Here is a 16,685-nt window from a genome sequence, read left to right as displayed (position 1 = left end):
GATTATGAATTCTCCTACCATTCAAGATACTGTTACTACAAATCCTTGTCCTTCTTCTTTGTTGTTTCAGCTTAAGGAAGGGACTTACAGAAATGAGCAATGCAACCGTCTTTGTGTCTGAGTTTGTACTGCACTGTGCAATCAATTCAGAAGATCGAAGTTTTACAGTTGTCGCCCTGGCCATCATCTATCTAGTCACCCTTTTTGGAAACCTTTTGGTCATACTGGTAATAATGCTGGACCACCATCTCCAAACTCCAATGTTTTTTTTGATTGGGACCCTGGCTGTTATAGACTTGCTAAACAACACTAACCTCATCCCTAAAATGATGGCACTTCTTCTGTTTGACACGTCTCCTGTGCCGTATGGTGCCTGCTTGGTTCAGATGTTCCTGGTCTTTCATCTTGAGATTGTAGAATCCCTTCTCTTCACTCTTATGGCGTGTGACCGCTATATCGCTGTTATTTACCCGTTCAGATACCCTCAGCTTGTTACAGGAAGAACTGTGTGGGCAGGTATCTTACTATCCAACATTATCTCAGGCATGGCAATGACAGTGTACATGATATTTGTCACCGAACTTTCCTTCTGTCACACTAATGTCCTACCTTATTGCTTCTGTGACTATGCCACCATGGTTCTAGTTTCTTGCACTGAAAATGCTAAATACTTAAGTCTTCTCTCAACCACGGCCACCACATTTGGCATTGGACCTTTGACTATAATCTTCTTTTCCTACAGCAAGATCGCCCATGCAGCACTTAAGATTTCATCAGCTGAAGGCAAGAAGAAGGTCTTCAATGTGCTCATCACACACCTCCTCGTGGTGTTACTGTTTTACTTGCCACTGATGACTGCTTTTATTTTACCTGGAATTGGAGTAAAACTGTCAGCCGAAGCCTACAACACTTTGGTGATGGTCGCAACTATCGTCCCCCCAATGATCAATCCCATCATATACAGCTTCAGGAATAAGGAAATAAAAAATGGAATTAAGAAAATTTTCATGAGGAAAAGAACAATTCCGGAAATCAACAACCGTATGTGACTTCAGGAAGGAAAATTTGACAGACATAAATTTTAAAAGTTAATTTAGGGACATGAAAATATTCATAAAACCATGGATATGATAGATAGTAAAGGACCTCATTATATATTGTGATATTGTATATTGTGATTTTTAGCCTTTGCTAATGGAATATGTTCACTGTTTGTTAGATTTCAATCTCTACCATATAATAAAACCCTAAGGTCTGTGTGTCCAGTCCCTCAGAGCAATCTGATTGGTCAGTTTGTCTTTGGTGTGATTGGTCAGTTTGGCTTTGGTGACACAATGGAAGGGGAAGTGCAAGTGTGAGACACACGACAAGAAGTAAAGCGTGCACTCTGAGAGAGTCACCTTCAAAGTAGGAAAGTACAAAACCCGACAAAAGGCACGAAAGACGCCTCGAGACAGAGTCTGAGAAGGAGGCTTCACTTGAGAGACAGAGCACTGATGAAGAGAGGTAAGTAATGTCACAAGCTGCACACTGGTAGGGTCGCCTTCAAAGACCAAGAGTATAAAACAGGAGAGGAGGTGAGATGTGTGTCTCGAAAATAACGACAAAGTCTAAGAAGCAGGTTTTACAGGAACGCGCTCGAGAGACGGAGTGCTGGTGAAGAGATGTTAGTGAAGGCATAAGCTGCACACCGTTATAGTCGCCTTCAAAGACTGAGAGTGTTAAACTGGAAAGGAGGTAGAAAGGGCATCTCGAAAATAACAACAAAGTCTGAGAAGCAGATTTTACGGGAACATGCTTGAGAGATGGAGCGCCATTGAAGAGATGTTAGTAAAGGCGTAGGAGGCACTTTGAGAGAGTTGCCTTCAGAGTTGGAAAGTATAAAACCAGACAGGAGGCTAGAAAAGGCTCCCTGAAAATAGCAACGCAGTCGTAGAAGGTGGCTTCATTGGAATGGGAGGTTCAGACGCACACAAATACAGTACGTGAAGAGCAAGAGAAAGCAAGCATTTTATAATGATTCTATTACCTACCTTTGACTGGTACTGTGGTTTTTTCATCATTCATTTTGTTCCCAATGCGCAATTCCTGAATGAAATAAAATTCCACAAATCTTGTAAGCCTGTAAAATAAGTCGTGTCTAATTGTTTTCAACTTCTCCAAAGGACAAGAGCATGAAACCCTTATTGGTGACAGCTGATATTGGGGCTGTCAGTAGAAGCTTAACTGGATCACTGCCATTACCCGTCACTTTATTGTGTAAGATCTGATTTATTGCCATTGTGTTATTGTCCTTTTTTTCTTTTTCAGGTTGGCATCATTGAAAAATGAGTCAGACTACCTTGCATTATTCAAAGGATCATCAAGCATTAGGGAATAAAATGTTAATTTGAAAATGGGGTGTAAACAATACGCTGTAACACCAAACAACCCATCCATCCATCCATCCATTGTCCAACCCGCTGAATCCGAACACAGGCTCACGGGGGTCTGCTGGAGCCAATCCCAGCCAACACAGGGCACAAGGCAGGAACCAATCCCGGGCAGGGTGCCAACCCACCGCAGACAACCCATAGAAATTAAATTAAATTAGATAAACTTTATTAATCCCAAAGGGGGAATTCAGATGCTTAGAGCAGCAGAAACAAAAAACTAAGACACTGACTCACATGACAAACAATACAGACGACCAATATACCAATCAAGAAAGAAAGAAAGAAAGAAAGAAAGGAAAGAAAGAAAGAAAGAAAGAAAGAAAGAAAGAAAGAAAGAAAAAATGTATATTGTGCAGATATTTCAAAAAGGTATTTCAAAATTAACTTAAAGGCACTATATAAATAACATTTATTATTATTATTATTATTATTATTATTTTTATTATTATATTAGTACCCCAAAAGGAAGCTTTGAATTGCCTTATAGCAATGGGCAGAAAAGACCCCCAGAGGCCCTTCTTAGCACTCCATGGTGGAATGAAGCTGTGGCTCAGATTTCTCCAAGACAGCGCCTCCTGGTGGGCATGAAGGGGATTTTTCATGATGGTATCCTCTTTTCTATAGAAGTCATCTAGTGTCCAGGGTCAGCCAAAAGGGTAAGTCTGGGACCTCCATAGTCCCTGTAATTGCCTCTGATTGAAATTATTGCAAAATTAACAGAAGACTTGAACTTTATATGTCACAGCCCAAACTCTGAGTTTTAAATTCATGACTTCGTGTTCAGTTCCAGCCACTGACTTATTAGGTGGCTTTGAGCAAATCTCTTAATCTACCTGCACTCCACTATTAAAAGAAATATGTAGAAACACCGCAATGTACATAATACTGATCTTGTATGCCACCTTGGAGAAAAGCAGCAGCCCCAATTTCCAGTGATGAAAGTGAGCTACTTTTCGTTATGGTTTGTTGCTGAGGTCAACCCTCTCTCCGCAGACAGACACACTGCTGATGGCTGTGCTCAAGACCTGGATGCTGGTTTTTATCAGGTCGCTCACAAGCCCAGACACTCAGACTTCTCATTCAGTCTCTCGAGAGCACCCTCCATTAAGCATCATCATCAAAGTCAAGATCAGTGAATCTTTCTTCACCAACAGATGCCCCACAGCCGCTGGACCCCATGACCCTGCCCATCACCCAGTCAATGCAAGCATTGAACAGAGTAGGAGCAGAACAACCCCCTGACAGACTCCAGAATCAACTGGGAAAAACGTAGAGCTTCTGCCTCCAATCTGCATAGCACTCACAGTACCAGTGTACAGGCCGGCCATGATATCTAGCAACTTTGGGCAGATCCTGCAAAGTTTCAGGATGTCCCACAGGGCAGTTTGATCAACTGAGTTGAACACTTTATGAAAATCGACAAAGAAACTCTGCCGATGTTTGCGTTTGCGCTTGCACTTGATGAGAACCCTCTGTGCAAGGATGCAGTCGATGGTAGACTTCTTAGGCGTAAAACCAGACTGCTCCGGTCACTGGTAGGAGAGTGAGTGATCACGGATCCTATTGAGAATGACCTTAGCAAAGACCTTACCGGCATCGAGAGCAGTCTTATCCTCCTGTAGTTGTCACAATCCAGGTGATCACCCTTCCTTTTCCAGATTGGGACAGCAAGTCCCATTTTTCCAGTCAGTTGGGATGACACCTGTCTCTGGTGACTCTTCCTATGAAGTCAGTATACAGATTGGGAGAGCAAGGGGGGGGTGTCATGAGGTCACTGGAAAGGGGTGTGTGGCGCTCCCAATATCTTTGTAAAAGGATAAAGGTCAGGTCTTTCGAGTCCCAGTGCTTCCCGTCTTGCTATATGGTTATAAGACATGGACGCTATTCAGAGACCTGAGACTAAGACTGGACTCCTTCAGTACAGAGAATCTTTGGATACCACTGGTTTGAATGTGTGTTGAAAGAGCAGTTGATCACCAAGTCCCACATGTAGCACATCACCTGCATTGTGAAGGAGCGTCAGTTATGTGGCCTGATTCCCAGTAGGTGATCCAGCTCACAGTATCATATAGAAACATATTTATAAATATATTGTGTATGAGACATGCAATTTTGTGTGTGTGTCCAGACCAAAGGCTTTTCATTTTACAAGCAAAAAGCACAGTCTTTTCAAGTCAAGTCAGGTAGTTTTATTGTTATATCATCCATAAACAGTATTGTAGCACACAGTGGCATGAAATAATGTTCCACAGGACCGCCGTGCCACATAAACAACACATTTTGCACTGAATTTTCACTTACTTCAATAAACAGTGTTTGCCAGGTTGGAACCCCATCTGTTTTTCTGCCTCATCACTTGCCCCACTACAAAATCTAGAAGATGCAAGCTCCACACTGGTATGAACGCACCGAGTCAGAGGACCAAGACACGTCACGAATACGGTCTCCATAAACTAATCCACAAAAATGCTAGACAATGGTTTGTGTTGTCATTCGTTCATGAAGAAGTCAGTGAGCTCCTGTGTTGGAGGTACAAAAATATTTTGTAATCACCTATACATTTTTCTGGTGAGAGCATTAGAACATTAAAAAAGTCGTGATGATTACATCCACATAGCAAAACTACATTTTGGTAATGAGAAAATGAAAACACTAAATATAAAGTGTAACCACAGGGGGGAGCCACTGATCCCCAAAGCACATACATAGTAATACAGTAGAACCTCTGGTCATGAACGTTTCCGAACACGTACAATATCAGGTTACGATCAAAAAGTTTGCCAAAATTTTGCATCTGTTCATGACCACACGCTCTGGTGGCGAACAAAAACATTTTTGATGTTGCAAAAGGAGTTATAATGTTAACCAAGCAGAGGCCTCAAGTGCTGGAAGAGGTTGAAAAAACGAGAAGCAACTTGCAGGGGATAGCTTAAGCGAGGCAATCATAAGCGAGAAAGCTAGGAAGATTCATGGCGATTTGCTGAAAAAAAATCCTTCTTCGAGCGGCACAGGTGAGGAATTTAAAGCCAGTAGAGGATGGTTTGAAAACTTTCACAAGAGAAGTGGCATTTAATTTTTTTCCCTGTGCTTAAAACTCATAAAAAAAGTGTTTACAGCGATAGGTTCGTAAGGGTCTAGCTCGAACTCTTGCAATGTTATTTTTCTGTTGTTCAAGGTTTTCTGTGTTATTTAATGTTTTTACATTTAGTTTACTATTACGCTGTGCATTCTATGGTATGCAGTAATTAACTATTTTTGTGCTTAAAAAATATATATTTACATACAGTTCGTACGGTCTGGAACAGATTACTTGTATTTAGAAGAATAGAAGAAGAACAATGCCTTTTATTGTCACTATACACATGTAAAATGAGATTAAAAGCAGCGCCTTCAGTGCCGACATGTATGTAGAACACAACAAGTAAATAAACAAATAAACAAATGGTGCAAAAAGTTGCAAAAAAAAGTTATGCGACGCTATATACAAATGGAAAGAATAATAACTAAATCGAGTTATTGCACATTATTTAAATACTGGAAAGAATAAATAACTATTGCACTATTGGGTTATTGCACATAATTTAAATATTGCACAATAATAATGATCATGTGCAGTGAGTAGTGTATGTTGGACCCTGAGAGTAATGATATTATACAGTATACAGCTATTACACAGTTATTATCAGTACCATTTAGATATTGGATATTGCACAGTTGATGGATAGAAGGAAGTCCAGGGGTCGGGGGGTTAGACTGTGTAGTCACAGGTGGCGCAGTGGTAGTGCTGCTGCTTTGCAGTAAGGAGACTGTGGAAAATTGTGGGTTTGCTTCCCGGTTCCTCCCTGTGTGGATAGTGCTTTGAGTACTGAGAAAAGCGCTATATAAATGTAATGAACTATTATTATTATTAGTGCATGTGTGAGTTTAGAATGGTTATGGCTTTTGGGAAAAAACTGTTCTTGAGTCAGTTTGTCCTTGTTGTGATGCACCTATAGCGCCTCCCTGAGGGCAGCAGGTCAAACAGATCAGAGCCAGGGTGGGAGCTGTCCTTGATGATGTTTTTTTGCTCTGCTGAGGCAGCGGGAGGTGTAAATGTCCATCAAGGAGGGGAGAGGGCAGCCGATGATCTTCTGTGCTGCCTTTACTACTCGCTGAAGCCTCTCCCTGTCTGCCAAGGACACCAAGAAACCGGAAGGTATGGACCCTCTCCACACATTCGCCGTTGATGTAAAGGGGGGCTAAGTCAGTGCTGTGCCTCCTGAAGTCGACAATGATCTCCTTGGTTTTCCTGGTGTTCAGAGCCAGATTGTTCTTTGAACACCAGGCTGCCAACTTCAGCACCTCCTCTCTGTAAGCTGCCTGGTCTCCCTTTGAGATGAGTCCGACCGGTGTGGTGTCGTCAGCAAACTTGACAATGAGGTTGTTGTTGTGGGCCGGACTGCAGTCCTGGGTGTAGAAACAGTACAGAAGGGGGGCTCATCACACAGCCTTGTGGGGTACCGGTGTTCAGTGTGCGAATGGAGGAGTGGTGGGGGCCAAGTCTCACAGTCTGGAGCCGGTTGGTAAGAAAGTCATTTATCCAGACACATGTGAGAAGGGGGAGGCCAAGAGTGACCAGTTTGGTGATGAGAGTGTCAGGAATGATTGTATTAAAAGCTGAGCTGTAATCCGCAAAGAGCATCCAGACGTAGCTCTGCTGCTGCTCCAGATGGCTCAGCACAGAGTGGAGAGCTAGAGCAATGGCGTCTTCTGTGGATCTGTTCGTGCGATATGCGAATTGGTATGGGATCAAAATCTTGGGGGAGATAGTCCTTGGTGTGCTGGAGAACCAGTCTGTCGAAGCACTTCATGATTACTGGAGTGAGGGCCACAGAGCGATAATCATTTAGGCTGGTGATGGGAAACTTCTTCGGCACTGGAATAATTGTGGCTGATTTTAGGCAGGATGGAATGACTGCCTGGGCTAGGGAGAGGTTGAAGATTTTGGTGTAGATAAAGGTGAGCTGGTGGGCACACGCTCTGAGCACCCTACCAGGCACTCCATCTGGGCCGGCAGCCTTCTCGGGGTTCACTGCCTGGAGCACCCGTCTGACATCGTGCCCCTTTACAGTGAGTGGAGTGGTGCAGGAACCCGGTGAGGGTGGGAGCAGGGCTGGAGCAGGTGAGTGCTGCTGTTGTGATTATTCAAAGCGAGCAAAGAAGCAGTTTAGCTCCTTTGCTAGCGGCGCACTCAGATCTCCTGTTGTTGCATCACAGCCTCTGTAGTTTGTGATGTTTTGTATTCCCTGCCACACTTCCCGTGTATTGTGGCTGGACAGGTGGGACTTTATGCTCCTTTTGTAGTCTGTCTTGGCTTTTCTAATTCCACTTTTCAGAGCGGCTCGGGCAGCCCTGTACAGAGCTCTGTCACCTGACCTGAAGGCAGCGTCGCGGTCTCTGAGGAGTGTACGGACCACGCTGGTCATCCAGGGTTTCTGGTTTGGGAAACCCGAATGTTTTTGTCCACAGTCACATTCCCGATGCAGAACCTGATATAGTCCAGTAGCATTCCTGTGTATGTTTCCAGCTCTTGGTGTTCAGATATGTCCTAATCCGTCTGTTCAAAGCAGTCCTGTAGTTTGGAGAGTGCATTTTCAGGCCAGGTTGTAACAGTCTTTATGGTGGGCCTGGCACTGCGTCTGAGGGGGGTGTAGGCTGGGGAGAGCAAGAGAGAAAGATGGTCGGACTGTCCGAGTTCGGGGAGGGGTATGGCTCTGTACGCGTGCTTGATGTTGGAGTAAACATGGTCCAGAGTGTTCTCCCCTCTAGTAGAACACTTAACATGTTGATAAAAGTTTGGGAGTACAGTCTTCAAGTTGGCCTTGTTAAAGTCTCCTGCAATTATGTGAGCACCGTCAGGGTGGTCTCGCTGCTGTTCATTAATGGTATTTAGCAGGAGAGAGAGCGTCGTGCTTACATTGGCGTCTGGCGGAATGTACACAGCCATGACAATCACTACTGTTAGCTCCCTCGGTAGAAAAAATGGCCGGCATCTTACAGACATATATTCGAGGTCAGGGGAACAGTGTTTGTCTATAATTTGTCCTGTTGTTGCACCAGTTCTCATGCACGGAAATACAGAGCCCCCCTCCCCTGCTCTTACCAGATTCCTTTGTCCTGCTCCCAGTGGAGCAGAGTGCGACCTGCTAGCTGCTGCTAGCATCGGGTATCCCCGGGTGAAGCCAGGTTTCAGTGATAATCAAAACACAGCAGTGACGAACATAGCGATTTCCAGCGAGTTGTAATTCCAGATCATCCGTTTTATGCACCAGGGATCTGGCATTGGTGAGATACAGGCTCAGTAGAGGTGGCTTGTATGGTTGTTTCTTTAGCCTTAGCATAACGCAGAATCTGTGGCCCCGCTTCTGCTTGATTGTATTTACATACAATCTTATGGGGAAATTACGTTCGGGTCGTGACCAGAGGTACCACTGTACCTACCACAATTCTAGGTTCAGATAAAGGATTTTATTTGATAAAAGTAACACCTTCTTCATATAAACACCAGGAAAATACACAATACACAATTCTCTCCTTCCTCTTCCAAGAGCGTTACCCTCTGCCTCCCGACTCTGACTTCATTTAAGTGAAGCAATGGGCTCTCTTTTAAACTAGACCTGGAAACCTCTTCCTGTCTCCTGTGCATGTCATGAGGAAATGAAGGTAGTACTCCCCCTGCAGTGCCCACTGGCGGTATCCAAAGACCCTTACAGGACCGCGTCTTCTGACTCCAACTCCCATGCCACCTTGTGGGCATCTTAAGCCTTGAGGTACACTGCTACCTGTCATGTGGGTGAATGAACCGTTGAGCCTGTTTGTCCAATCCGTTCATTATGGCCTCCTGGCCAGGTATGAATCTTTTCTTTTTCCGTCCTTGCTGCTTGTCCTTCCTTCTGGGCACCTACAAAAAATAATAGTGAGACAGTGGTGGGTTTAAATTTACCAAAACCCAAAACACTAAACAGAAAATTCAGTCAAACAAAAACAAAAAAAAGCCCTCACTCCTTGAAAATATTTGAATGATAGCTAAGCCATGAAAGGTTTGATACAAAATCCAGAAACTTGGACAACAGGAGTAGCACATCGCCATTTTAAATAGCGATCAGTCATTACGGTAACAATGCGGCTCTGTGGTTAACGAATGTGAATGATTGAAAATAAATAACATGGAGGAAACTGTGGTTCGGAAATAATACACCATTTCAGAACGTTTCTTAAACAAAATCAATATTGAAAAATAAGTGGACCAATTGATTCAGCGTGCTGGAAGGTGCAGTGCAGTGACGCGTGTCCCTCACCGGCATCCCTTGGCCTTAAGCTCCTTTTTCACGCTGCCATCTCTCACAGTTTTCAGCAGGAGCACTTTCTGAGTGGTTGGTTGCTGTTGCTCCTAGGGGCTCACCAGGAGTGACATTGACCGCTATTCCCCACGGAGCATCAGTCCCGACCACCTGATATTCAATCCGCTGCACCAGCTCCGCCATGATCCTCTTATTTGAACTTTAATGAGGGAAAATCTGCAGAGAGCAGCAGGTGAGATCTCTGAAGACTCCGTAGCTGTGATGTCTGCGACAAGATCTCAAAAGGAGGAGGAAGAAAGGCTTTCACAACTTATAAAACCTGCAGTGAGGCAGGCAATTTTAGGAAGGGTTTCATCTTTAGCAGAGACTTTCAAGTTAAAGAGGACAATTTAACAAGTTTTAGGTCAGGCTTGTTTTTGATGTAAGTGCCGACTGCAGCTTTTAAAGATAAGGTGAAATAAAAATGTGGAAAGCAGATGAACAAAGTGTTATTTATGTGGTGAGCTGGTCAGGCAACATCTGAATTAAAAGAAAATCAGACAGAAGAGCGCTCTGCCTGTTCTAGAAGGATCCAGCTTTGAAGGTACTGTGTGTGAAGGAGTGAACTGATGAGGCTGAATGCAAACACTTTTACAAATGCACTCTGCTTGTTTAGCATTCATAGTCATTGCTCTGTCCAGTCTTCATTATTTTTTATTCTTTTGAGGTGCCTTCTGGGAGTGGGAATTGTTTATAAAGTGGCACAGTGTTTCACCCAGACAAAAATAAAATACATTTTAAATATATTGATGCCAATATGAAAATATTTCAGAATATGTTAGAATGCACTTCAATGGTAAGTATATTTGCATATCTTGCAGTTTACTGATACAAATGCATTGCTACCAATATGAATATATTTAGGAATATGTTACAATATACTTTAAGGGGAATTGTACTGCACTGTCTTACAGTATACTGCACATATTCATTGCTACCAATATCATATATTTCAAAATATGTATCAATATACTTCAAGGGTAGTTATATTATAATATTTTGTAGTATACTGACACATATGCATTGCTACCAATATCATATATTTCAAAATATGTAACAATATACTCCAAAGGTAAATATATTGCAGTATCTTGTAGTATACTGATACATATGCATTGCTAGGAATATAAATATCCTGCCTTGTGCCCTGTGTTGGCTGGGATTGGCTCCAGCAGACCCCCGTGACCCTGTGTTCGGATTCAGCGGGTTGGAAAATGGATGGATGGATGGATGGAATATAAATATATTTCAGAATATGTTACAATACACTTCAAGGGTAAATACAGTATATTGCAATATCTTGCAGCTTACTGACAGATATTCATTGCTACCAAAACCAATATATTTCAAAATATGTTACAATATACTTCAAGGGTAAATACAGTATATTGCAATATCTTGCAGCTTACTGATACATATGAATTGCTACCAATATGAATATATTTCAGAATATGTTACAATATACTTCAATGGTAATTATATTGCAATATCCTGCAGTATATTTATACTTATTTAAAATATATGCATTATTGCCATCTTTGTAGATTGCAATAAATTTTACAAAGAAGCTGCTCAATATATTTTAAAATAGTAGAAATAATATACTGTAAAGAACATATATTACAATATAAATGTTATTGTAATATAAATTATAGGTATGATATATTACACAAAGTATTTTAATATTATATGGCGTTTTCAGTATATTTTAACATACTGTATATTTGCCATTGTTTCCACTAATAGAAAATTTTCTCAAGAACAGATGCTGCATTATTCCAACTGAATTTACAATTAACATTGTTAGCCCAGTAACAGATTTATTCATCCATTAAAAGAAACTAAAGCTGAAGAGAAACACTTTTAACAAACTGTTAGCATTGTGACTTTCTTGAATTGTTAAAAAATCACATTTTCAGCGTGGAATACACCGTAGCCTGTATTTGAATTGAATTTGATTCATTCAGAAGTCCTGGTAAACTTAAACATGACTTAAATCATAAATGATCTCATACAAATGTATATCTGAACACACAGGATATTGCATGTCTTATACATCATGAATTAACAAATATATTTGTTGCAATATATTAAGGGAAATATATGTTTGACTATATTTAATAATGATCTTAATAATACTTTTTTCTTATATTGCACCTTTCACATGGTCAAGGCACTTCAAATTTAATATTTAAAATATATACTTGAACTACTGTGCATGTATATTCCATTATATTGCAAGATATGTTCACATATTTTTCAGGTATATTGCAATAGTACTAGAGTGTTGTACCGTGTCAGCCATTATGAATGTAGCGAAAAGTCAAGAAAAATGACCCCTTTTATTAGCTAACTAAAAAGATTACAATATGCAAGGTTTTTGAGGCAACTCAGGACCCTTCTTCAGGCAAGATGTGATACAGAAACTGGAGTTCCCTGTGTTTATATACACAATACAACAAGAAACAACATTTGAAAATCTTTAAGTGAGAAATCTTAAATGTAAAAAATTAATAGACCTCTTCAGGCTAAGATTCATTTAGCAAGAGAGGAGAACAATGTATGGTTAAGATCTTTGGATAAGATAACTGTCCAACAAAGTCTTTTGAAGTTTTTATGAGTTTCTCAGTACAATGTGGGTTTGCAGTCAGGTGGTCTGTGTCAGTCCGAGAGATGAAAACAATCCTCATATCTGGCCATAAGACCCATGTCTCTATTCAAACCATGTTGTAATGTATTAAAAAATAGCATGAGTTTGACTTCCCATTCTTTTCTCTCTTTGCTATGTTCTGAAGTTGCCCATAAGCACTGTGACTTTAAAGTCCCTATCACAGTGTTCATGGCTGTTGAAGTTGGCCGCTACAGGAATATCTGTATTGCCACGTTTAATGTGGAACCTGTGTAAATTCATTATCTGGCAGATTATTTGTCCAGTTTTTCCCACATAGAGTGCAGTGTCAGGACATTTCATGCAGAGAATTAGATAGACCACATTAGATGATCTGCAAGAAAATGATCCTTTTATGTGATGTTCTAGTTGGCATTGTGGTATAACTACACAGTCTGTATTACAAATGTGCGCACACGTTTTACATCTTTTCTGTAGGCAGGGATATGTGCCATTTCCTGTTGGTTCACTTAAGGAGCTTCGGACAATTAGTTGCTGCAGGTTTGGTGGTTGTCTGTATGCCAGGAGGGGAGTTTCAGAAAATATATTTTTCAGTGTTTGGTCATTGTTTAGCATTGGCTGAAGTTCTTTTATAATTTTTTGAAGTGCTTCAAGATGTGGGTTGTAGATGACAACAAGGGGGATGCGGTTCTTGTTGTCTTTGTTTTTATATTCCAGAAGGTTGTCTCTGGGTATGGCAGTAGCTCTTCTTATTTGAGTGTCTGTTGTTTTGGGGGCATAACCTTGTCTGATGAAATCTTGTCTGAGCTTCTGCAGTTGTTTATCCTGGTCTGTCGGGTCTGAGCAAATACGATACGCCTTATATGCTTGGGGTTGAAGCTATCACATCTCAGGTAGGTCCGTCTGTCTGTTGGTTTGTGAAAAACATAAGTTACAAGGGTGTGGTCTGTCAGTTGAACGGTAGAGTCAAGGAAGCCAACTTCTGTTTTTGAGTAAGACGCACATTGACATAAAATCTTCCTCCAATTTTGCCATAAATAGGTTTGCTTAGTGAGGTGCAAACCGACAGCCCATTGCAGTCCCCATTTCTTGCAAGTAGAAATCTTGTCTAAAAGAGAATACATTATGTGTTGGAGTGATTTTTATCATTTCTATTACTGACTTTGTGGGTAAATCATGTTGTCTAAGGTATGTTTCACATGGAAATATGCCATCATCATGGGAGACGTTTGTGTAAAGTGCCTCAACATCCTTTGTGGCCAGTAAGGTTCCCTCGGGTAAGAGGTCTATAGCAGACAGGTTTTTTAAGAAGTCAGTGGTGTCCTGGATGTAGCTGGTTGTATTACAGGCAAGGGGGTTTAAGGAGGTGCTCCACTCAACCTGAAACATTTGCTGTAAGGGAGCCAATTCCTGAGATTATAGGCCTTCCTGGGTTCCCTTCTTTGTGGATTTTAGGAAGCATGTAGAAGATAGATAGATAGATGTGAAAGGCACTATATAATAGATAGATAGATTTTTAATCTGTTTAAGTATTTTGGGAGCTTTGAATAGTACTAAGACATATGTGTGTTAAAAGAATATACCATTTATAAGTTTGATGATTGGTGCAAGCTAAAACACTTCTTGACTGTGTTATGCAAATGAACATTTTTAAGACACAGCTTTTTTTAGATTAGGAAGTCTTGTCACGGTGCTCTGAGCAGAATTGATGTAATAAAGGACAGATAGATAGATAGATAGATAGATAGATAGATAGATAGATAGATAGATAGATAGATAGATAGATAGATAGATAGATAGATAGATAGATGTGCGGCATTGCTCATAATGACACTATTTTTTTATTTTTAACTTTCTCCTTTGCTAATACCTCCAGGGGGTCCCGAGTTCATTTCATAATTGCCTACCCTTTTAATTAGCTTGTTGATTTGGTGGTCCGCTCTTGAAGTGATGTGACCAGCCCAGCACATCAAACTGGCCATCACATAGTTGCAGAAGATGTGAAGGATGTTGCTTCCCACATCAAAGAAACACAGTAATCTAAAGGGAAAAAAACTGCTTTTCCCTTTCTTCAATAGTTCCTCTGCATTCCGATTCCAGTCCATCATGTCATCAATGTGGACCCCCAGGTACTTAAATAACGACCAGACATAGAGGCTCTTTGGTGTGGTGAAAGTCAATGAGCATTTCCTTGGTTTTACTGATGTTAAGTTGCAGACAGTCCTCACAGTTCTCCCCCTGACTCCTCTCCCCTGTGTTATGCCGCTTATCGTCCCCCCCCCCCCCAATAAGTGCAGAATCATCTGAGAATTTCCTCAAGTGACCTGACCTGCTGTTATATTTCTAGTCTGAGATCTTCAGCTTGAAGAAAGAAACAGCCAGGCCTGTTCCTTGTGCTATCCAATGTTGCTCATGCAATCCTTGAGTCTAACAAACTGTGGTCTGCCTGACAGATAGTCCATTATCAGGACCCCACAGGCTCATTCACCTTCATATCTCTCAGTTTACTTGTTTTGTTTTTTTTTTAATTAATTTTATTGTAATCATTCATACAAATCAATCAATTTTCACAAATAATAAGATTGAAGAAAAAAAAAAAAAACAAGTCGACCCTCGCTCCTGAGAGAAAGAGCATGGCCAACAGAGTAAAACTTAAGGCTTGTAGACATACCTAAATTTATGAGTTTAATAGACCAGTAGAGATGCATGGAGAGGAAAAAGAGATGCAGAGATAATTGTTTACTTCTTACCAGGGGTGACTGGATGGTATTGAAGTTGCTGGAGAAATCAAACAACATCATCCTCACAGTGCTGCCAGCTTTGTCCAGGTGAGAATAAGCCTTGTGGAGCAGACAGATCATTGTATCCTCCACTACAGTCTTTGCCCATCAGGCAAACTGCAGTGGGTCCAAGTGGTCTGCCTCAGCAGTAGCTGACTAGATGTCAGCTGTGAGTAGTGAGGGGGTCCTTTGGAGTGGTGGACATTCTGTCTCTGCTGCAGCCTTCACCCTCCAAACTCAAAACTCAGTTGGTTAGAGCAGATCACATTCTGTGATTAAATTTACTGTATTTGACATTGCATTTGTTTTACGTTTCCGGATTTAAACATTCCTGATATATATTTTAAGGTGCACCCTGCCATCGATCTCTTCATCCATGTACTCACATCTTATAACCTGCTTCTGGGTGCACTTCAGAGCTGGTTTGAGCATTTTTGCTGGCTTTGGCGATTCTCTGCTTTGAAGTGTCAGGTTTGGAAGAAACCGAACAGTGCTCATTGTTATGTTGTGTTATCAATCCATCCATTTTCCAACCTGCTGAATCTGAACACAGGGGTCTGCTGGAGCCAATCCCAGCCAACACAGGGCACCAGGCAGGGTGCCAACCCACCGCAGGACACACACAAACACACCAAGCACACACTAGGGCCAATTTAGAATCGCCAATCTACCTAACCTGCATGTCTTTGGACTGTGGGAGGAAACCGGAGCGCCCAGAGGAAACCCACGCAGACACGGGGAGAACATGCAAACTCCACACAGGGAGGACCCGGGAAGGGAATTCAGGTCCCCAGGTCTCCTAACTGCGAGGCAGCAGCGCTACCACTGCGCCACCTATGTTGTATTATTAATGTTATTAATTTTGGACAGTAGGTGGCACTGTACAAAAATGATATATAAAGAACTGGGAGAGGGATGGGATGAGAGTTCCTGGGGGGAGAGTGTGAGATGGATATTTGGAAATTACAACCTGGAGATTTCTTTATGTACTGATCGATACAACACTCATCACCTGTGTGATATCATCCCAATGGTGAAGCGAGGTGGCGGCAACCTCAAGCTTGTTTTTTTAGAGGCAGGAACTACAAAGACTAGTCAGGGTGGAGGGAAAGCTGAAAGGAGTAAAATACTGAGCTATCCTTAATGAAATCTGTTCAGAACGCTCTGGATCTCAGACTGGGCTGATGGTTTACCTTCCAACAGGACAATGACCCTAAGCACAGAGCAAATACAACAAAGAGGTGTTCTTTTTTTTTTTATTTAATTTTATTGTAATCATTCCATACAAATAGGTCAATTTTGACAAAAAATAGGATTGTAAACAAATCAACCCCCACCCATGAGAAAGAGAGCATGGCCAACAGAGTAAAACTTAAAGCTAGTAAAAATTTTTAATAGATGGATAAAGATAAATGGAAAAGATAAAGAAATGGGAAGCTAATCTACTTCCTCGGTGCTTTAA

General features: G+C 41.4%; 2 protein-coding genes across 2 annotated transcripts in view; one reads left to right on the top strand and one right to left on the bottom strand.

Annotated features, from left to right (window-relative positions):
- Positions 1 to 16,685, bottom strand: part of dnajc28 (DnaJ (Hsp40) homolog, subfamily C, member 28) — a 1,235,492-nt gene that overhangs the window by 1,218,584 nt on the left and 223 nt on the right. The window lies entirely within an intron of this gene.
- Positions 330 to 1,049, top strand: LOC114641330 (olfactory receptor 1-like). Its single transcript, XM_028790395.1, has one exon. It carries the CDS (start codon positions 330 to 332, stop codon positions 1,047 to 1,049), a length of 720 nt encoding a protein of 239 aa, XP_028646228.1.

Source organism: Erpetoichthys calabaricus, chromosome 4 (assembly GCF_900747795.2).
Source record: "Erpetoichthys calabaricus chromosome 4, fErpCal1.3, whole genome shotgun sequence".
In the NCBI taxonomy this organism is placed as follows: domain Eukaryota; kingdom Metazoa; phylum Chordata; class Cladistia; order Polypteriformes; family Polypteridae; genus Erpetoichthys; species Erpetoichthys calabaricus.
The sequence above is the reverse complement of the archived record's forward strand: the minus strand, read 5'-3'. Positions and strand labels throughout refer to the sequence as shown.